The sequence below is a fragment of the Podarcis liolepis genome (genome assembly GCF_965112155.1).
Source record: "Podarcis liolepis genome assembly, chromosome: 8".
Lineage (NCBI taxonomy): Eukaryota > Metazoa > Chordata > Lepidosauria > Squamata > Lacertidae > Podarcis > Podarcis liolepis.
The window spans coordinates 49,545,934-49,569,516 of record NC_139560.1 but is presented as its reverse complement, the minus strand read 5'-3'; the positions used below and the strand labels follow the sequence as shown (position 1 = coordinate 49,569,516).

The window sequence follows — 23,583 nt, the reverse complement described above, 5'->3', positions numbered from 1 at the left end:
TTTTCTGGTGCTGTGTCTTGTCTAGTTATAAAAGCCTCAGGGAATATGACTTCCATCTAGCTGCCAGGATGTTGTTACTAATAATCAATCTCAATTTTGTGTCTCTCCTTTTTATACCTCAGGCCATACCTCCACTCTCACATATATATATATGTGTGTGTGTGTGTGTGTGTGTGTGTGTGTCTTTTGGACTCTTGCTGAATATACTTATTTTGGAATCAGTTCTGCCCCTCTTTATTAATCAACAGATGAGCTACTTCTTTTGGTTTCAGTCCACTAAGCTTAGACATGTTTTTTTCAAAAAGTATTGAAGGTGGTATGTTATACTAAGCAGAAATATCTGGTTGTCCACATGGAAATTAAACTGCCACTGTTTATCCAGCTTAAAATTTCATGGGGACAAACAATGGAAAATACATAGCAGTCACAGTGGATTATTACAGTGAACAATGGTGGACAGTGAACAGTGGTGGTTTAGTTAGTATTGAAATAGATTAAACTATTGCATATTTGTTTTTCATTGTTTAGCACTTTGAAGAAGCATGTTGTTGTTGTTGTTTAGTCGTGTCCGACTCTTCGTGACCCCATGGACCAGAGCACACCAGGCACTCCTGTCTTCCACTGCCTTCCGCAGTTTGGTCAAACTCATGCTGGTAGCTTCGAGAACACTATCCAACCATCTCGTCCTCTGTCGTCCCCTTCTCCTTTTGCCCTCCATCTTTCCCAACATCAGGGTCTTTTCCAGGGAGTCTTCTCTTCTCATGAGGTGGCCAAAGTATTGGAGCCTCAGCTTCACGATTTGTCCTTCCAGTGAGCACTCAGGGCTGATTTCCTTAAGAATGGATAGGTTTGATCTTCTTGCAGTCCATGGGACTCTCAAGAGTCTCCTCCAGCACCATAATTCAAAAGCATCAATTCTTCTGTGATCAGCCTTCTTTATGGTCCAGAAGAAGCATGTAGGCTTAGTCAATAAAGTATAGTGTGTTTGTATGTCTGTACCTGCTGCAATTTTCATTGTGATATTGTAAAGTTAGCAACACTTCATTAGACAGCCTTCCTTCCACAGCACAAAGATGTTTCACATGTTTTTGCATAACATGTTTTTTATTTCTACTTAACAGAAGTTCAATATTCCTTTCCTTGTGTTATATTGTTGAGATTTAGTGCCCCTCCAAATGTTTAGGGGGCTGTGAACAAAGTGGTGGGCAATCTCTTCTGCTGTTGGATGCATGCAAGCTTTCCTGGTGGTGGTGCTGAATCTTGGGATCATTTCAGCTTGCAACAATACCTTTGACAATGCTACACTGAGAGCATTGTGAAAATTAAAATGGTGGCTAGACCTATCCATCCAGTACTGCTTGGTGTGGCAGGCCATCTGGTCTTACTGATGAGCAGTGCTGGGACTCTGACATCTGTTTAAGGATGCCTAGTGCTGATACTGGCCTTGATGAAACCAATTAGGACAGTTTGCTCTTCAGTGTTACGACTGCACTTGCTTTCTTGTTGTGCTTTAGCACATTATTCAGCTAGAAAGCAAACATGATACAGTATTGGAATGCTTACATACACATTCACAAAATTAAAATTGGATCTATTATTTACAACATTATCTTAGATATATGCACTCGGAAGTAAATTCAAAGGGACTGATTTGCCTTAGTCTCATTTACTATTGTTTTCAAAATACTAATCCATAATTTACCTTGACTTTAGAAATAAGGATAGTTCTTCCAGCACATTCCAGGAATAATTTAAGTGCTGAGATTGATTTTGCCTATTTATAAACTTGATGATGTGCCTTTTTCACATTTTTTAAAAAACCACCACTTAAAAAAGAGCACATGGTTTTGTTTTCATTCTCCTGCATAAACAAGATATATACTTGTGTGAAGGTTCAGAAAATTGTCTGCGTGAAAAAGCAGTGCTCTCTGTCTATTGACCCCCATATCTACATAGTCACCATTATATATTCATGTAAGCATCACAGCTGACTTGCCAGGGATTAGGTATGTGTTTCATGAAGCCATAATCTGGATGGAGCCTTTGGTTGTGTTTCTTTTCATGCATGAATCCTTTTGAGTAGATGTGCAGTAGGCATTTGGATATAAATGACAGGATAAAAATAGAGCTCTAGAAACTGCTGTTTTCTGACCTTCATGTCAATATTCTTTGCCCTAACTGTTGGAAGTGAGAGATGGTTGGATCTCAGGAGCATGCTCTTGGTATCTTTTTAAACAGGGGAATTTTTGTGTGTGTCAGCTTCCTCCCATGTTCCACAGCACCTCCATGATGAGGTGTGAATTGCAGTGTGGTAACTCCCACCCCCAGTTTCTTAATTTTGTGACAAATTATTATTTTTGCTCTTACGGTTTTTGGACTCAATTCTATCCCCAGTTGGAATGACTGAGAGAACTGAAAAAGCATAAATTGACCTTGCAAGATTCTGTTTAAAGTTGTTTGTTATTTGTCTGTCTGTTATGTCCCCCTCCTGTGAGAAAGGCATATAGAGGGTGAAAAACTAATGTTTTGTGTATTATTCTAATACCTTATCATATACCTCCCTCAACAATACCACAAGCAGCATCAAGGATCAATAGTATTCCCCAGATTTACAACAAAGAAAAAAGAAAACCCTGTATGGATCTGAATTGGGTGAACATTTTGTCCCTGTTGAAACCTTCCTTGTTACTAAGCAAGACTGTTTTTTTCCATCATACCTACACTGTGGAGAGTTTGCTAATCCTGCTTTTGGGGTCAATGAGACCCAATTGCATCTGCAAATGTTTGCAACCGATGCCCTCACATCAGCAATTGGCCACACTTAATGGCTACTTTAAGTCAATGATACTTTGCTGACATTTTTCTTTGTTCATTGAAATCTTTGCAAAATGTGTTGGGGCATAGTGTCACAGGCCTTGTTCAAAATAATCAGGTCCTCATTTTGTCACCCTTTGCGAGTGGATTAGCAGTTTATACTGAGCCAACTTAAACTGAAGTGTGTATTCACTAATTATATAAAATACAGCATTTTTTGCTATTAGGCCTTGGAGAACAACCACTATATAGTGCTATTGATGTGGAGATTTGGGTGCATTGTATCAACATCACTTAGCCACGAAATAGCGAACACCACTGAATTCTACACGGTGATCCTAGAAACCACTAAGCAAAACACATCTGCTGTATAAAAACCACAGCATTTCAATTAGCAGCATTGGGTTAAAGTCTTTAATGCCTATGCATTTTCTAAAATAATGGGATAAAAAGTTATTTTTCATGGGTTTCACAGCAGTATCATGTCCAAACTATGACTTTGCTTATATTAGTCTGGAATGTTTTCCCTCTGAATGTTTCCTCAAAGCCATTGGAAATGGAGGCCTTACTTCCACAATTTTTGTTTTCTAGCAAAACAGATGTGTGTCATTGCCTACGTGCTCATGCTGGGAAGCAGCCAGGAGAGCCATGGGTCTGGCAGCTTGGCTGCTATTGCTTGTGGCTGTCACACCGTGCACAGTGAAATTTAAAACCTCAAGTGCTCCTGGGAAATTAGTGTCTGCTTCCAGGGCTATCATACAGAAAACAAAAAGGCATTGCCTATGGGGGGAGCAGCCATTTTTTCACATGCAGTCCCCCTGGCAATGGGAATGGCGAATTTTCAGGGGCATTTGACGTGTCAACTTAGAGGATGATGTGGTAGCAGGCTGGCAGTGGCAGATGAGCTGATGGCTTGCTTTCAAAAGCTTCTTAAAAAGACTCATCACTCTTCTCTATATCCATCATCTGCTGGTTTCTAGATAGTTTGTGGACATCTGAACTAGGGGCTCTGGGTTTGGGCCCCAAACTCTAGTCCAGTTGAAGTCACTGCCTCAGAGCCATTTTTTATCTTGGCTACCCCATGAGTGGACATGGACAGCCTATGTTGTTGGCCCTCAAGTGTTCCTTCTGTTCAAAATAGGGTCCCTATTTGTTTGTTTGTTTGTTTTTGACGTTGCTGAGTAGTGGCTTAGTTTGTTCTCTTGCTGGTTCAAGTGCAATGAAAAGTTCAAGTAATCAAGCATATTGTATTATTTATATGATGTTAGCCGCTCTGAGCCCGGCTCCGGCCGGGGAGGGCGGGGTACAAATAATAATTTATTATTGTTGTTATGAGGGTGGGGTACAAATAAAAATGTGTTGTTATAAATTTATTACTTTACAACCATTAATTGCTGATTCACTGCTTCCCCTCCTCCCCCTCCCTGTAGTGCCCTCCATATCATTAAAAGCTGTATGACTGGCAGAAGTGCATCAGATGCCTCTTTTCCCATCTCTGCATTTCTGTGTTGGGAAATGATGCACATGTTACTTTCCAAATAAACCTTTGTATTCAACCTCAAACTTGCTAGTCAGTTAAAAGCAAGAAGGCATTGCTGTGTTCTTGTTCAGCGTATAAATCTCCAGCGTTTTTCAGGTTTGCCGCTGATTAGATGTCCACAACTATTTTTTTTTTTAAGTCAGGTATTATTTGGTGTAATGCACTCCTTCTCTAGGTTGTATTCCTGTTACAACCCATCCCTTTCTCAGTGTTTGAAACTCCCATTGTTCTAGGCACATTTTGCAATAGGGAATTTCTTTAGGGCGAGCAGTTTTTGAGCTCTGGGCGCAGTACTGCGCCTAAGATTTCAGAGTAAAACTGCAGAGTGGAAGGAAAGGAGGACCTTTTTCTGGCTCCCCACTTCCAGCTACCCTCTGAAGACTGGAGAAGAGACCCTCTTAAGAATATTAGGGGGTGGGCAGGGGAAGGACTGGACCATGTGAAAAATGAACATAATATTTTAGCTGTAGTTAATTGTATTCTATGTATAAAAATGTGCGCCTAGACATTCTGTTGTTTAAGGTGCCATATAGCTCCTAGTTTTAATATCTCAGTTTCTAACACTGCCATTTCTATACACTGAGCAGGAAAGGGTCATGAGTTTAAAAATGTATGCCCATATCAATTTATCTCTAGTGGTTTTAGAATCATAACAGAGTTGTTCTTATGCATTTTAGGTGAGCTGCACAAGTATTTGGCAAGAAAATTCTTTGATGTCTTTCTCCTTTTCTGACTTAACTGAAATAGCAAGTACAACGAGAGAGAAAGTGGAAATGACTGTTGCGTGAGGGATTAATTAATCAAGAGCTCTTCTGGTTTGTGTATAGTTCACTTTAAAGTCCAAACATCTACCAGCTTATCTTACTAATTAGTAGGCTGATTGCATGTTAAGTTATCATTTTTGCTCAAGTCATGACCACCTGTTTCCTGAACTGATGAACCCATGTTATGATTTATGCTGCTTAGAAAGGAGTACACCATTTTAATGATAAATGCAAACCTACATTTGAGTTTATATAAGGGATACCTTGGCAGATCATTGTGAAAAAGTAATTTGGTTTTATTATTTTTTGATAAACTATATACCACAAAACCTAGCACTCACAAACATTTGATGAAACCTTCATATAAAATGTAAGACTGTCATTGGGCAACCCCTGTTGGAAGATTCGTAGTGCCTCATAACAGTCATGGATTTACATGAAGTCAGAGTGGGGTCAGGTATCGGTTAGCAAACGAAGAAGGCAGGTTGCACAACACCAGTGACCATGGCATGGGCGTGAGAAGAGATGAATATTGATGGGGAAAGTGGTGGTTTAAACAGCAAAAGTTTTAGTAAATCAGGGAGGAGGGACAGAGAGGATAATGGCAGTTTTAAACACCAGCAGAGGTTTGAGTCAATCAGGGATGGAGTAAAACTGAGAGGGAAAAAGTGACAATTTTAAACAATGGCAAAATGTTTGAGTAGAGGCAATATGGGGTGACGCTAAGGAGGTAGAATAAGTGTCTTTGGATATAAATAATATTCTATTCATTTTCAGCTTATTGCCAATTACTTAAAAAACAGCCATAAAAATTATTGCTTCATTTCTGAATCGTGCAAGGGCTGAACTGAGTGCATCAGAACTTAAACTCTATGGAACATTTCTGAGTGAACCTTTCATACTGAATTAAATAATTAGCAAAGTATGACATCTTGAAGAAAGCAGTCTCCTCCCTGTTTCTTGTTAAATGCAGATATTGGGATTGTGATGATAGCAAGTCACTGAAGCTCTTCATTGTGGTGGTACTCTCTGAAGCACAGTAAGTGGGTTTAGTTAAAGATCTACAGGGTCAGCTGGTATACATGAGCATGTTTGTCTTGGCAGCTGTGGAGTCTGATTTACAGTTGCTGCCAGTGCCATGAGGCTACTTTTAATTTATACCAGCTGGTTATCCAGCATTCTGAACTCAAAACAAGTAATGGCTATTTCAGTAAAAAGGTCAGAATTTATGCATGGACAAAATCTGTGTAAAGGTATATTTGCCCCCACAGAGATTACTCGGTGGCATTTTTTTCACTAATCTCATTTTTCAAAAGTGTTAAATATGTTACCACATAGAATAATATATTGCTTTAATATTAAAGGACATTTTTTGCAAGGAGATGATGAAATATTTGCCGTGATTTTTTGTTTTGTTTTTAAGGGTATGGGTTTGTTTTTTTAATTAAAAAAAAAGGTCATGGGTGCTCCCTTGTGAGAGCTGCAAGCTCTGTGGGTGGGCTGTGTGTAATTTTGCCCCACCTTTTGATGGGAGCTTCAGTTGGGGAGATAGAAGCAGCACTCTCCTCTCTGCTACCTGTAAATACATGCTTATATATTTGGTGGGTGGGCTACTGATCCTGAAAATAGCACATAGTTATTGGAACTAGTAGCCATTGATAGCATTATTCTCCATGAATTTGCCCAACCCTTTCTTTAAAGTTACAGTATATGAATTGATGGCCACCACCATATATTGTGGAAGAATTCCATAATTTAACTCTGTGCTATGTGAAGAAGGGAAATTTCCTAAAACAGCAAGTGATGAATATTAATCTTTTCTTTTTATTGTTTCTCCCAAAGGTGGAATTACGTTATTGGTGTTTCCCTGAATTAAATCTATTTCCCTGAATTAAATCTCAGCCCTCTTAATGGATATATAATGGATCAGGGGTTGTCAACCTGGTCCCTACCGCCCACTAGTGGATGTTTCAGCATTCTAGGTGGGTGGTAGGGGGTTCTATGGCACAAGCGGAATCCTTCCATCAAGCATTGGTGAGCGGTAAAGAATTTTTCCCATCAAGAAAGATGCATTCATGGGTGGTAGGTATAAAAAGGTTGACTACCCCTGAGTTAGATTATAATGGCTTTGCTCCAGAGGAGTATGTAATCAAGCCTTTTGTTACATGTAAATTTAAACAGATTAGAACAGAGCATTCCAAACTGTGTGTCGCGACATGTTTGTGTGTTGACTGCAGTGTGTGGGTGTGTTGTGCGAATGCTCCCCACGATCCTCCTGGGGCTGGAAAGGGGTAAGTCTAATCTCCTTTTTGCTAGTAAAACTGAATTAGTGTGTCGCGAAATAATGTCTAAAAAGTGTGCCACCAACATGAAAAGTTCAGAAAGCTCTGGATTAGAATAACAAATTCTGCAAGAATAATTCTCTCCATCTTAACATGCTTTGGAAATACATTTCCCTGCACAATTCTGCCCATACTGGCAAGACGGAATTTATCTTTGTTTGTTTCCAGGCATTTTTACCCAGTTTTTCCATTTTTTAAACAATTGCTTAAAGTGACTTTATATCGGCCTTAACATTAAGCTGAATTGGGGCATGCATTCTGGTGACCAGTTACAAAGCTATGATCCTTACTTTATTGTAGCAGTGGTTTTCATAGGATTGTCAAATGACGGGGGGGGGGGGGGGGAGAGGATCCTGACTTCTTCCTTCCTTCACTATTAATGACTTTACTCTGCTAGGACCTATAACTTCCCTATCCTGGTTACGGTACTTCATATATCCTCTCACACACCATTATTGCATATGGGCAATAATACAACAGAGCTATAATAAGAATACTTTCCCTGCTCTTCCTTCATCCACCCCCCCCCATTCCACATCTCTCCTTACAATCTCCAGTCAGGTCATTTAAAGTGTCTGGCGTCTTTTGCAGAAAGGAATCAAAATCCACCAGTCCTGCCTAACATACAGTTTGACCCTGTTTCCTTCTTGTAATATTTGTTGAAAAACAATGCAGCGCATTATTCTGTAAAGTGTTGCTCACTTGAAGGGAGCTTCATTTGTGCTAAACGGCAAGTTATGCAGCTTATGATTTCTTGCTTCTTCCAGGGATCCCCATGAGGTTTTTTTTTAAAAAAATAATAATCTGCCCCTATGTGCAGTTTCTCATTTTGTTTCCAAATCCTATAGGTATTCTTATGTGATAAGAAGACGAAAGTATATTTGGAAACCTGTGTCCACTTGCAAATGCCTTTGTTGGCTGCTAGGCTAAAATAGGTAGCGGGGTGAGGGGACAAGTTAACTGTCTTTGCTCATTAAGAAAGGGGCCTTTATTATTATCATCATCATCATCATCATCCGCAGCCTGACGAAGTCTGATTTCTCCTACGTAGCTGGGTCAATACTTAAATAACCCAACCACATTAGTGCAATCAGAATGTATAGGTCTTTCCCATGGAATTAACACTAGGATGTTACTGTGTGATGTTCAGTTTTGTTGTCTGGACTTGCAGAATTATGTCCGCTCAATTTATAATTTAAATGTTGCCTCAGATGCTTTTGAAGCTGTTTCTGTGATGATCAAAATAGGTTCATTGCAAGAATGAGAGTAGTGAAGTGGTAACACTGGTCTACTGTTACTAAACATTAACAGAAGATTTCAACTTTAGTTTACCACCTCTTAATTTTTGCAAGGAATGATTTTTGAGATTTTCAGTTATGAGATATATTATTGATTTAAGTGAGGAGAGCTACGTTTTTGTGAAAATAAATAAAAATATCTATTCCTGCACTGACACTTCTGCATTTGGCTTATCTGACGAGAAAAGGCTGAATGTGGTAGGCCTCATAACATTTCAACATCTGCCATGTCGTTAGATTGAAGCTGGCTTTTTTCCTTCTCTTGATTTTCCCCCCATATTTTTGCCATACAGAACAGCCCAGAGACACATATTTATTGATATACTGAAACTTCTGCTTGATACAGTGTCTCACTGACCAATATTCTTAAAGGGAAAATAGAATAATGACAATGAAAAAAAATATGTTCTGTGGCTTTATGTATATTATTTTTGCTCAATACCGACCATAAAAAATTAAAATGTTGAACTGTCTGCTGTTTTGCCCCACAATTAACTTATTTCTTGTTTGTGAAGAAAAGGTTGACTTAGAATTGCTGCTACAGGAGAAGCACTAGTATACTGGGATCTACTTACATAATTCTATGTGGGTTAAGCTGTGTGTGTGTTTTGATTAAATGAATGTTGCTTTCCAACATGTAGAAAAAGAAAATGAAAGTTGATAAAGCCTGATTTGTGTTCATATGTTTGCATGATTTTTGTGTGTGAGTATTTGCACAACTTTTGACTACAGCTAATACTTTGGCTTCAATCCTAAGACCTCCTTGCATGTGCAGAGGTTGTTTGCACATGAAACAATCTTGTTTAGGATTTCTCCTTTCCAGTTGTAACCCCATCACGCTCGCTTGATGAAAAGTTTCTACAGTAGCAATACTGAGCACTGCAGTCAGTAGAGAGATAAAAGGATGACCCTGTTGTGCATACGGCCTTTAGATTAAAAGCTTTGAGTACTAATAATGTGTTAAATGCATTTTGAGGCACAAATCACTTTAGGAGAAAGCTTTATTTAATTATCTTGGTGGGTGATTCAGTTTTCCAATTTCTCTAATAAGCCACAGGGCTTAATAACAATAAATTCATGATAGAAGCTCAATGTGAAATTATATATTTTCTCCAAATCATAATGCCATCCTTGCTTATGGTTTGGTCACTTCTGTTCTTTGGACTACAACCTAGCATTGATTATTGACCTGCTAGGTATTGAGCATAATTGAATGTTCCTAGACACAGAAGAGTGTCTTCAATGGTTAGTGTAAATGTTTCGTCATTAGAAATTATGGAAGGTCAATTTACAGGGCTGCCCTGGCACTTGAAAGTTTGTCCTTGCAAAAACAGCTTAATCAAAATGTTATCTTCCCAGTATTTTGGCTACACATGGGGAACTCAGATGAATTTTCTTACAGCAAATCTTAATAGCAAATTCCAACCCTACGATCACAGAAAATACAGTCAGCTTCTTGCTCTAACCCAGGGGTCAGCAAACTTTTTCAGCAGGGGGCCGGTCCACTGTCCCTCAGACCTTGTGGGGGGCCGGACTATATTTTGAAGAAAAAAGAATGAACAAATTCCTATGCCGCACAAATAACCCAGAGATGCATTTTAAATAAAAGGACACATTCTACTCATGTAAAAGCACACTGATTCCCGGACTGTCTGTGGGCCGGATTTAGAAGGCGATTGGGCCAGATCTGGCCCCCGGGCCTTAGTTTGCCTACCCGTGCTTTAGCCATTAATTATTAAATGAGAGATGAGTTCCAAGTCAAAATTACATGTGTTTTTAATTGGTTGTTTGTGGATTTTGTTATATTCTCATTTTAAAAGGCATAATCTGTGTGCAGATATATTGTCTTTTTCTTTTCCTTTTGCTGCAGTCACCTTGATAACCCTACACTGTGGATGGTAATGATAATAAGTTAGTTTATTAATCACTTCTGTATTAAGACTGTCTAATAAATTTACAAAATGTAAGAGCTTAAGCATAAAATACAATAAAAGAAAAATGCATTTCAATGTAGATCAAATCAATGTAATGGAAATGCAATGTATGTCAATACACTGGTCAGCTGAATGTGCAATTATTTCCCTGAAATATTAGCATTAATCCACTTCCCCCCCTGCATTTCTCTTTCTCTCTACAGCATGTGCGTTCCGCTACAATGGACTCTCATTTGTCTACCTCATCTACCTGCTACTCATTCCTCTTTTTTCGGAACCTACAAAAACAACAATGCAAGGTAAGCCTGTTTCTGGCTTTTAAAAAAGGTACAGATAGATGCAACTGATGTGAAAAATTAAGCTGCTACAGAAACCCTTTTTTTTAAAATAGTGGGCTATATATCTGAGAGAGAAATGAAACTATGGACAAACCAAACACTTCAGTAAGTAATTACAGTTTGATTAATCCAGTTTCTTTGGATGGTATTCAATTAAGTTTTACTCATAGTATATCAATTGAAATCAATGAACAAGACTCATTTAAATGGCACTTTTTGGCTTTAATTTCTATTGAATAAGCAAAATATTCATGTATTTTTGAACTAAAGGGCAGGATTCACTGGACAAGACTCATCAGCAGAAGCCCTGAGTAAATGACTTCTGTTCGTGCAATGAAGTTTTCCCTTCTCCTCCTTCCACACCTCTGAAATTGGGTTGTAGGTGGGAGGCTGAGAGAACCCTCAGAACTGTGCAGGGAGCGGGGAACAGTTCCATCTGGCAGGCTGAAATACAGGACATTGAATTATACCCCCCGTTTCCTTTTCCACACTTTATGTTGTGTGCGCTGCCTTTAACTAAGAATCAAGGTACAAATGCTGTTTCTAAAACTTAATTACTTTAGTTCTTGTACTTTTTAAACCCCCCATTGGCTTAACTCTGCATGTTCATGTCTAAGGTAGAAAATAATTTACAGCTGAAGACAAAGGAGCCTTTTTCTCTCTCTCTCTCCTCTCTTGTAGATATGAATATGTCTAGCTCAACAATCTTAGGAATATGTTAATGATGTTAATTGAACCCAAGTGAACAAACAGCTTTATACTATATGATGAACAGCTATAGTATCCAGTTCTTAATACAATTATTAAAATGTCCACATTGCCTAGAGCAGTGTTTCTTAAACAGTGTACAGTGGTACCTCAGGTTAAGTACTTAATTCGTTCTGGAGGTCTGTTCTTAACCTGAAACTGTTCTTAACCTGAAGCACCACCTTAGCTAATGGGGCCTCCTGCTGCTGCTGTGCCGCCGGAGCACAATTTCTGTTCTCATCCTGAAGCAAAGTTCTTAACCTGAAGCACCATTTCTGGGTTAGCGGAATCTGTAACCTGAAGCGTATGTAACCCGAAGTACCACTGTAATTGTCTGTCAGCATAACACTGGATTAAACAAATAAACAAAACTTATTAAGGTCTTTGTTTAACTCACATGCACTCTTTGAGAAAGTATTGGAAGCTGACACACTGTAGCACACTGTATGTGTTTGCACACAGTCTACTATAGTAGTGAAGATTTGCTCAATTTCTTTTAATAACCTTTGTGGGACAGGCCCTGTCCTAGAGCACTCCCCACACTGCCAACCTCGGAAACAGCAGCAAGAAAATTCAGCCTTGAGAGATATAGAGTAGGATCATGCAGTCCATCATGGGGGAAACCTATACTTCTCCTTTTTTGACAATATATTTAAGAAGACCAATGTGAAGGAGGAAACAGTGTATTATTCTTTGTGTGCTTTGAAAAGTTCCTATAATAAATGTGTGGACTTAGTTCCTGGTGAGCTTTTGCAAGTAAAATACAGAAGTGAAAAATGAAAGCTTCTATGTGTTAGAAATTCACAATGTTGCTAAATCTGTCAGACACTTTTTATTACAGAAAAATTATAAGAACGGAGCAAAAAACAAAACAAAAATCCAACAGTAAATGTCTAGATGTGGGCTAAAGTGTCTCTTAAAATGGTAAATATGACAGATGAGTGGCTAGATTGAGCACCTTAAGGGGAATATGGGTGCAGTTTTCTGATTCAAAATCTTTTTATGATCTTCATTTTATGTGATTTCTTTTCTGGCCCTTTCTGTGCAGGAAGGGTGATTGACATCCTAAACACCGCAATTCTCTGTAAGCAAAACACTACTAATGTTTGACAGCCATCCTTAATCTTCTAGCTCAGAATTTTAATACAGTACTATTTTCTTTTAATTTTTTATACTGGCTAACTTTACTTTCAGATAATCCATCTGGGCAATGCTCATCAGCGCTGAGGGACAGCTTTCATTTCTCTAGAAAGCTGTGGGCCAGATATCACTCATTAGTTACTGTAGTAACTTGGCATCCACACTTAACAGGAAGTCGCAGGCAGCAGCAATTTTAGTTTTTGTCATAGAAGGAATATGCGCCACCCAAGCTTTCTGGTTCCTAATATCCCTTCAAGGGGAAGGGATTCAAAATCCAGTTTCAGCCCATTGTACCAGATTGTCTAGTGAATACTACTAGATCTGGACTTTTGTGCACCTGACTTCGTATTTTCAATGTCTTCTGTAGTGCCACATTTTGGGTGGAAAATGAGCATTCTTACTACAGTGGTACCTAATTCGTTCTGGAGGTCTGTTCTTAACCTGAAACCGTTCTTAAACTGAGGTACCACTTTAGCTAATAGGGCCTCCTGCTGCCGCCACGCCACCTGTGCGCAATTTCTGTTCTTATCCTGAGGTAAAGTTCTTAACCCGAGGTACTACTTTCGGGTTAGCGGAGTCTGTAACCCAAAGCGTTTGTAACCCGAGGTGTTTGTAACCTGAGGCACCACTGTATATTCAAAGTAGCTCTCTAGCCAAAGGTGAATTGTACCCAATTACCTGCCCAATCCTAGGCAAGCCCTTGCAGAGCTTGTCTGAGGTGCAGGGTGGGAGTCTAGTTAGAATAAAGTTATAAACTGAAACAAAAAAAGTAGCTGCTTCCTGGCGGGGGGGGGGCGGGGCGGCCACCTTAACCCTCCAAGGCAAGAATACCCTACTCTCCACCCCCTGCACATGCCTGTTCCTTGATACACTGCCAGTGTTTTCAAATACTTTCTTTGCAGAAGCTCAAAGTTATTTTAACCTAATAACAATCCTGTGGATAGGGACGCGGGTGGTTCTGTGGGTTAAACCACAGAGCCTAGGACTTGCTGATCAGAAGGTCGGCGGTTCGAATCCCCGCGATGGGGTGAGCTCCTGTTGCTCGGTCCCTGCTCCTGCCAACCTAGCAGTTCGAAAGCACATCAGAGTGCAAATAGGTACTGCTCCGGCGGGAAGGTAAACGGCGTTTCCGTGCGCTGCTCTGGTTCGCCAGAAGCGGCTTAGTCATGCCGGCCACATGAGCCGGAAGCTGTACGCCGGCTCCCTCGGCCAATAAAGCTAGATGAGCGCTGCAACCCCAGAGTCAGTCACGACTGGACCTAATGGTCAGGGGTCCCTTTACCTTTAATCCTGTGGATAGGATTACACTAGAAGTTATTGACTTGCCTAGGGTAACCTAGTAAACTTTTTAGCTAAGGTTTGAACCTGCGTTTATTGCATCCAAATTAATATTACAGTCACTATTATCTCACTGCTTGTGTGATGAACTGTGATTTGGCCCTGGTTTTATGCTGCAGACTGTGTCAGAGATACTCATGTGAAAACAGTTATTGTGAAGTCTTCCCATACATGTATGTATAAACACATGAGCACACACATTCTGTCTGTCTCAAAGGGAACAGGAAGTGGGGTTATTTGTTATTGTTATTTCTGAAGTTGCCATACCTCAGTGGTGAATCACAGTCAAATGTTCACAAAGCAAACTTGCTATAAAATAAATGAGGGAGGAAACCCTGCTTTCTGCCTTCCTGTCTTCCTGTGCTTTTCTGCATGCTTCTGTTTAGCCTTTGCACTATTTTTATTCCCATCACTCACTAGTTTATTCGGGTAACTAGGCTTTATACAGTTCACTTAATTTAATTCTTCTTTAAGTTATTTCTTTTTCCTCCAGTCTGATGTAGATTTTGGAAGGTGATGATTTCCCTGGGCTACTTAATGTTAAAACTGTACTTCGTTGATCTTCACTTTTTCTCTTCCTTCCTGTGCCATTTTGTTCTTCTACAAACAGCTGTTTCTCCTCTTATTTTCCATTGCACCTGGATTTCTCATTTGCGTGCATGAATTTCCCTGTCTTCCTATTTACTTGCAACACTTCTCACATATGAAAACTACAGATCTGGCTGATTTAAAGAGTTTAAATACTCGGAGTTCTGTATTTTAATATTAGTATTTGAAACTGCTATTTCACTAATATTATAAAGGTAATAAACAATAAAACATACTGTTATTCATCTCAATATGATCAAAGGAAAGTATCCCTTCCGGTAAAACGTTGTTCCTAAAAGTCCCCTAGGCTGAGTTTTTGTGAATATGTTCTAGTGCAGGAGTAGCCAATGTGGCACTCTCCAGATGTGTTGGACTACAAATTCAATCACCTCCAGCTGTTATGACCAACCAGGGATGATGAGAGTTGTAGTACACAACACCTGGAGAGCACCACACTGGCTTTCCCTACCCTAGTGAGCTCACATTTACAGTGTTGCCTGTTCCACCTTTCAGTGATCAAAGAAGAAAAGTCACAAAAATAGATCTAGCCACCCAGTAGAACAAATAATATCTATGAACATGGTGAGAGAGGAAGAAATCAATCTGTTGTCAAACTATGTTGTTTCCGCCCATAAAATAAAGCCATTCCTCTTCAAATATTCTGTCAAATTAAATATCTATCTTTATGGAGGTGATGTGGAATAGAGTGGAATTGTGAGCAAAGACTCCAGAACATAATTTTCCACCAGATAAATCCCAGTTGCTGAAGTAATTGATTTAAGGGCTAATCTTCAAAAGTTTGCTTCACCCTGAATCTTTAATTCACATACTCTCAAATTGCAAACCAACAGTGGAATAAAAATTACCACCAGGGGCAATTCACTTCACATTCAGCCCATTTTTTTATCACAGGTTCCGCTTTTAGACAGCACAAAAGTCAGTTTCCCCTGTAAGTTTATATCTTACAGAAAAACAAGATGGAGATGGGGCAGTGAAGTCACCCCAGCCTTCTTAATTGCTTTCATAGTAGTACCTCAAATATTTGGGTAATTATTATTATTTAAATAAAAGTTGGCAGAGCTCAAGTCTGCCTGAAAGCCTCTCAGATATGCCTTAGTCCATTCTGTGTATGTTTGTGTAGAGTTGTTACTCAGTGGTGTGGGAATGGTTTATGTTCAGAGGTGTGTGTTCTTCACAATTGAGGTGTTCCATACCTGAGTGGTAGCAGTATGATAGTTTTGGAAAACAACACTTTTCAAAAGTGGGTATGAAAAAATACTTTAAATGAGTGTATGCTTTTATAGCAGTGATTCTTAAAAAAGGATGTGGACCTTTTTAGGAAACTGTGAACAGTTTTCAGGGAAGGTCTAAGCTTTCCCTCCATCTTTTCCCAGTGATTTTACGAGATGCAATGTGTCATCATATGGGTCCATTACACAGAGCTGACATGCTCAGTGAGGTAGACTGAAGCAGCTGCCTTGGGCTTTGGAATCCTATGGAACAGCACCCCATGGGCACCTTGTCCTCCCCTGCCACGCAACCCCAGTAAGCTAGGCTTTGGCAGGGGCTGCCACTGCCAATACACAGTAGATTGTGTGTGATATCACTACAGATGCTAACCTACGCTATCAGCAATAAGGCCATCATCTCTATGTGTATGATGAGAAGCATTTTCTGTTTTATTTTTACAGGGAAATATTGATAGTACACAGCAACTAGTTATGTCCCCAGTAGCTGTGCAGCAGCTTAGATCGTACTGATAACACATGAAGGGCTTTTTGTATTTCATTTATCTAAAAAAGCAAAAAAAATGAAGACTATCACTTGCATTTCAGTTAATTGTGCTGTGTTGGAAGGAGTCTGGATTTGTGTGCAGGAGCAAAGGGGGAGGTTAATGTGGCTTGTTGGCATTTTTAGATATTGAAAAATAAAATGGTAGCAGACGCAGAACTACATACATCTGTTTTTCATTAGAAGACTTTGTTGGGCCTCCCCTTTAAATAGTACTATAGTTTAAACAATTGTGTTTTATTATGTCATCATAAAAAGCGGGGAGGGTGATCCACTACATCATTAGGTATATATTTTTGTTATTACACTCAACATAAAGGCAAGATGCATTCCACTGTAAACTTTGCCAGGTTTTTAGTTCTTTCAAAAAAGTAGTTGCAGCCGTTTCCCATTATCTGGCTGTTGATACGGCCTTGCTGAAGAATATGCAAGAGAGTCTGGATTGACCATGTAGACAGTACTGCAGCTAGCCAGGAACATGTCTGAAGGAGCTCTTTAAAAGGGCTCAGTACACCATTGGCAAGCAAGCTGAACTGTGACAATGCCACCATTTGTTGTCGCATGGCTTTCAGTGCCATAAATCTCTTCACTGTTAGAAGACTGTCTAGTTGGTGCTAGTTGAAATTTGTCTGCTGTGGTAAACTTCCTTCCTCTTAAATAAATAAATAGACTATATTTATTCACAGCTTATTTCTCTTGCTTGAAGGCTCACCTCTCCCATACTTTGTTGCAAACAACATTGATCTTGTTCTACATCTGAAGTGGGCAATGAAGAAAATGACTGTGGTCACATCTTTATATTTCTCAGATGAGAAACTGCTCCTCTCACTCTCTGAAATGGTTCAGACATTATACCCTAGTGAAAATTCCCAACCTATTTAGTTTTTGCTGTGAACCTCTCCTCGTTAGTTTAGAAGGGAACACGAATGAATGAAAGCTGTACTGTATTCATTTGATCATGGTGTCACACTAGGCATTTGATTTTAAGCACTCCCCTCCATTTCCCCCAGGTATTTAGGGAGATACAGCATTCAGATGAAATTTGGATATTCTAGTTAATTTGCTTCTTTTAAATCACATTGAGGAGGAAAACTAAGGCTGGATTGAAAGTTGTCTGCAGAATAGAATGACCCCTAACCCTATTTAAAACCACAAATTGTTACATGCTCAAGGCTAAATTAAATAATAGGTTCTGTTGTATTCAACTAAATTTCATTCAGAGTAGACCCACTGAAATTAATGGTTCAAAGTGAGTGATGGCTATTAATATCAATGGGTCTACTCTGAGTAAAAGTTTGTTTAATACAGCCTAAAGTTTGGATGTTGAAGTGCATGCTTGCATTTTGTGAACTGGGCCCACCAGCTGTGTATTCTGTTCTACCGTGTGCTTAGTGATCACCCTGTTCTTAAGTGTACCAGGGAAGCAAGGAAATTGAGAGGTTTAGTGAGACCTTTTGGTTGGCTGCCATACACAGCTGGTGGGCTGCATTCTGCTTGGTGAGTTGCAGGTTGTACAGGCTTGACTTGATGCGGAACAATTTCCCTGTTTTTAAGATATAGATATAGAAAACCAAAAAAAGTAGGCTACAAGCGTAAATGCACTTTGAAGTACAGTAGCTCTGCTCATATAAATGGTGTGTATGGGCATTTCACAGGCATATTTGATACAAGAGGCGCATGCTGCATTGCATCAGAAAGGTTTGATTAATTTCCATGGATCTGCTCTGGAATTCACCATTTATATCCCACTTCTAATTATGAAGATACTTTTAAAATTGTCTTGTTCATCCACCTGCCATGTCTGTGAGATAGATCACTATTTTTCCTGTCTCATAGAAACTCTCTAGAATGTTTGGAATCCTGAATACACGTGTAACAATTTTCAGCCGTTTAGTTTCTGTTGAAGTTGTATAACTTGCAATGAGTTTGGGGAAATCTGGTGATCTTTGAATCTCGAATAAGAGTCCTCTTGAAAATCATCTGAGAACAGAAGTTGCTTACATGTTGCAAAATACTTTTGAAGGTTGAGATTGGCTTCCTCAGAGGTGGTAGCTGTCCAGTTCCAAGGCAGTAGGGGAGAATGGCATTTAAGGCTGTGGTCCTTTCTTCTTCAGCCTAGCATGACTTCTGCTTCCTTCAGTGCTATGCGGAAATTGCATTGATCACAGAGACGGTTGTTGTGCCCTGAAGCACCAGAGGACAGAGACTTCTTGTGTGGGCTGTCCTGATTTCAAATATATCTATTTAGAGTCAGACCTAAGTTGGACCAAATCTCAGTACATACACACAGTATGTGTGCAATTTTCTGACATAAGACTCTTCAACAAGGTTCCTTTATGAGAAAGAGCTGAATATAAATTTAATAAGAATAAATAAATAAATCAGAATGCTTTTGTTTTGCACTGTTAAAGTATTAAAAACAAAGCAAAAAATAAATAAAACCAGAGCTTGTTATTAAGAGTTTCTGTAATGGTGCAGGTCCATTAATCAATTCTGGGTAATAGTTACTAAAACAGTAATTGTTCTTCACAATCTGGATCTTCCAGAAATGTTTGAATTAATTGTCCTTATCCAGTCTGATCTTAATACACAGCCTACTGAAGCGTCACAGAATTTCTGCTGGATGGCTGAGACTGTTCCTTCTATCACTGCTGTTACCAGATTCCTTTCCACTTACTTCCTTTTCAGACCAATCTGGCAATTGCACTCTCCCCTGGGTGCAGTGGATTGACAGCAGCACTTGCTACTGATCCTCCTCTCTGACTGCCATCCATTGCCATCCTATTGGGCTCAAGAGAGTGAGTGGGCAAATGAGCAAACGCTAATGCCTGTTCCTCATCCAGAAGAGAAGCAACTGGAGAGCACTGGTAATAGTAGTGGTAAGGAGCTGAAAGTGCCACAGGTATTGTGTTGGTACGTGTGTGCATGTGTGACAAAATTGAGCTACTGACAGCCCAACTTTCCTCATTTCCATCAACGTATTTTGGGATGAAAACACTGAAGTCTCTTGCTTAGGTGTCCCAAACACCTAATTAGTCTTGGATGAGATGGAATAGTGTTTCCTTTAAGTCACAGCAGGGTGTGAATTTATGGTTGGGAATGGAATCTATAGTTAGAAATCCAGTTGATTAAAAGAGATCTGAGTCTAGAATCAAATTATTTAGTGTGTGTGTGTAACTCTGGCGGTTATGCAATTTTATATCAAAGTACTAGCAGTTCTTGAGAAGAATACACAGGATGAAACAGTTAAATCGGCTATGATTAAGTGGGCACAGGATGTTGGACATAACATTATGTCAGCTGACTGGGAATGGTTATGGAACACCGGCATTAAGTTTACGGCATGTAATGCCTTAAAGGAAAACATCATGAAAATGGTTTATAGGTGGTACATGACCCCAGTCAAGCTGGCAAAAATTTATCATATGCCCGATAACAAATGTTGGAAGTGTAAAGAGACTGAAGGTACCTTCTACCACCTTTGGTGGACATGCCCGAAGATTAAGGCCTTCTGGGAAATGATCTATAATGAAATGAAAAAGGTACTCAAATGTACCTTTCCTAAAAAACCAGAGGCCTTTCTCTTGGGCATTGTCGGCCAATTGGTGACAAAGAAGGATAGAACTTTTTTCATGTACGCTACAACAGCAGCAAGAATACTCATCGCAAAGTATTGGAAGACACAAGATTTACCCACTCTGGAAGAATGGCAGATGAAAGTGATGGACTATATGACATTGGCCGAGATGACAGGCAGAATCCGTGACCAACGAAAACAGACGGTGGAAGAAGAATGGAGAAAATTTAAAAGTTATCTTAAGGACTACTATAAACTTAATGAATGCTAAAATGTTGTGGTTTCCAGAAACAAGGGGGTACAGGGATATAAGGTTAGAATATAAAAGAGGACTAAGATGACAGAGATTGGAAAGTAACAATTGGGAGTTGCTAGTTGAACTATGGACATTGGGATGCAGAGAGGGGGGGTATGGGGAAGTCCAAGAAAAGAGGTTTATGAAAATAGGTTTGAAACTATACGTGTATGTTTGTCATTTTAAGTGTTTGTTTGTTTTTCTTAAAAATTTTGTAAAATCAATAAAAATTTTATAAAAAAAAAAAAGCAGTTCTTGAGAAGAGAATCCAAAGGGAAGCAAAGCAATACGTTTGGCATCAGTTTGACTGCAGGAGTTGCATGAAGGAAGTGTATAAGACGCCACCCAACCGTCTTAGGGACTCTACTCTGGATTTGTGTAGGGTTTACTCCTTAGCCTCCTCCCACAAGATGTCCCACAAGACACCAGAAATTTAGGATCAGAGTTTTCCTTCTCTTAGATGGGTTATTTTCCAAGGTTGATGAACCCATCTACCCCTCATTTTCCTCTACAGCACGTGTAGAAACCACCTTCTTGACTTTTGTACGCACTATTGGTTTCATCTGCTCAGTCTTTAGGAGCCTGTCTGAAACCACTGTGAATTGGTGTAGCAAGTCCTGAAACAGATTGTATGACTGAAAGACAAATTTTAAAAACCTAGACAATATTTTGTGCCAGAAGATTATAAACATTATTCAGATGTTGGTGTTTTTTATGGCGAGGGGTAAAATTCTGATGTTACTGTGCTTAATTGTAAGTTCATAATTTGTGATAAACGTCTCTCGTCTTGTACTTCACTGGGAAGTCTTAGGAACTGTGGGCTCTGTTTGCCCCACAGGATGATCTTGAGTTGCTAAGGTGAAGTCACTCTGATCCTGAAAGTTTTGTGGGTGGGAGACAACATGGGCTTTGTATGTAAGCCACTTTTGACTCTTTGAGGAAGGGAGGGTATAAGTGCAGTATATAAATACAGGTCTGGCATACAAAATTGTACTCCATCTCCCAGCTAGCAGTAGCCCAAATTGTTATACCTTGTGCTAACTCACTGCAGAAAGTACTCACATCCATGTATAAAATCAGTAAACAGCAGCAAACACTATATTCTCAAAGTCCAATAGCTCACTTAAAAAGCTTAGTTGCTACTCAAAAACAATGAAAGGGAATGAAATGAATCTTGCCTTTATCAATAAAAATCCTTTCTTTGTTCATTCATAAAATTCTCTGGTGAACTTACTGAGATCATTGTTTTGCCCCATGCTACACAGGGCTTTAACAAATTCTGAGGCTGTTCTTTAATTGATCTTTTTGGGTGCACTGTGATTAAATTCTAGGAAATTGCTAAGCTGTGACTCACATCATAAAATCCAATTAGTGGTTGGTTGACAGTTTGTCTCCCAGTTCAAGCGTCCAAGTTTCTTTTAATACCACATCAGTATATAGGTTATTGCTGGCAAATGTCTTGAGTTTATTTTGTAAAAGAATGTTACGCATAGTCAAAAGTTTACTTTGGACACTGCTATAACTAAGGCATTTTTGTTTTAGCAAAGCATGCTTTGGTTTTGTCACTTTTGGCTTCGTTTTATGGGTTCAAGTGCATATTTAAGTGTTGGGGTGAAAAGGTTTTCTGTAACAAATAAATAAATAAATGTGTCTTAAAAATGAACTGTTGTTAAATATGTTAGCCCCCAAAGAACCCAGGGCAGCAAATAGATACACAACTTAAAAATAAAACAAAGCAAACACATTCTAAAACAGTTAAAACATTTTATAAACAAATACAATTAAAAACATCTAAAAGCAGTTACAGTTAAATATCCTTTGCTATTATAAAGATTCATAAAATTGTGTGGGGGGAGGGGCATTCAGTCATGAATTGCCAAAGCAGATATTGTATAGCCTGAGAGGCTGATTTTGCCAGGGGACACAGTTACATGTTCCCATTTTTCATGGCTAAAGTATAGACAGTCATACTCGGGTATGTTCCCCCAACCTCTTTGAGTGAACAAAGTACACAATAATGTTTGGGGGTGTTTCTCCATCATATTTGGGCAAGTACTTAAAGTTTATGTACCCAATATCTCATCACTTTGACTTTGTTTTTAGTGTGGCTGTTGGTGAGAACTACAAGTTATAATGGGCCTCAGAAAAGTAGATGTGTGTTCCTTCATTTTTTATTATGCTGTATTGCCTGGGAAGAGAATATGCTGTAGCGAGAAGCATGGCTCATATCCCACTATCACCTTATATATACACATCCTCCCAATCTGAAGCCTCCCCAAATTGTGTGGAGACACTGGCACCAACTGTTGGGAGCCCGGGCATCCACAATTTTTTGTGCGGGTGTTTAGCACCCACACTGCTGGGCCTCTGACGCAACTTCCAGTGCCTCACGAGGCCCCAGAAGTTGCATCGGAGGCCTCACAGGGCTTCAGAGGTAATACTGAAGGCCTCACAGGGAAGTCACATCTGAAGCCCCATGGTGCTTTGGACATTGCATCTGAGACCTTCTACGCAACTTCCGAGACTCCCAAGGAGCTGCTAGAGTGCGTGTGATGTAATGTGCCGTCAGATGTCATATTACTTACGTCACGTGCACCACTGGGCACCCACAATCTGGGGCCAAGTCGGTGCCCCTGTGTGGAGATTATGTCTAAGATACCTATTTGAATGAGATGAAGTACAGTGATACCTTGGAAGCCAAATGCCTTGGCTCTCGAACAAATCGGCTCCTGAATGATTGAAACCCAGAAGTGAGTGTTTCGGTTTTCAAACGATTTTCAGAAGCTGAATGTCCGGCATGGCTTCCACGGCTTCCGGATGCTCCTGCAGCCAATCAAAAGCCGCACTTTGGTTTTTGAACAGTTCTGAGGGTCGAACAGACTCCCGGAATGCATTCTGTTCAAGAACGAAGGTGCAACTGTAATGAAAAGCAGAGGAGTGAGCCACCTGCACTTTTACTTGTACCTCTCACATATATTTTATATGTGAAAGCGCATGGGGGAAGGACAAAATATGTATATGTATATGTATATGTATATGTATATGTATATGTATATGTATATGTATATGTATATGTA

The 23,583-nt window shown here is 39.5% G+C and overlaps 1 protein-coding gene across 6 annotated transcripts in view; it reads left to right on the top strand.

Annotated features, from left to right (window-relative positions):
* Window positions 1–23,583, top strand: part of PIEZO2 (piezo type mechanosensitive ion channel component 2) — a 199,457-nt gene that overhangs the window by 26,593 nt on the left and 149,281 nt on the right. For all 6 annotated transcript variants that reach the window (XM_083518446.1, XM_083518445.1, XM_083518443.1 and 3 more), the window contains exon 2: window positions 10,896–10,991. In XM_083518446.1, the coding sequence (XP_083374572.1) occupies window positions 10,896–10,991 (96 nt within the window). The remainder of the gene's footprint in view (window positions 1–10,895; window positions 10,992–23,583) is intronic.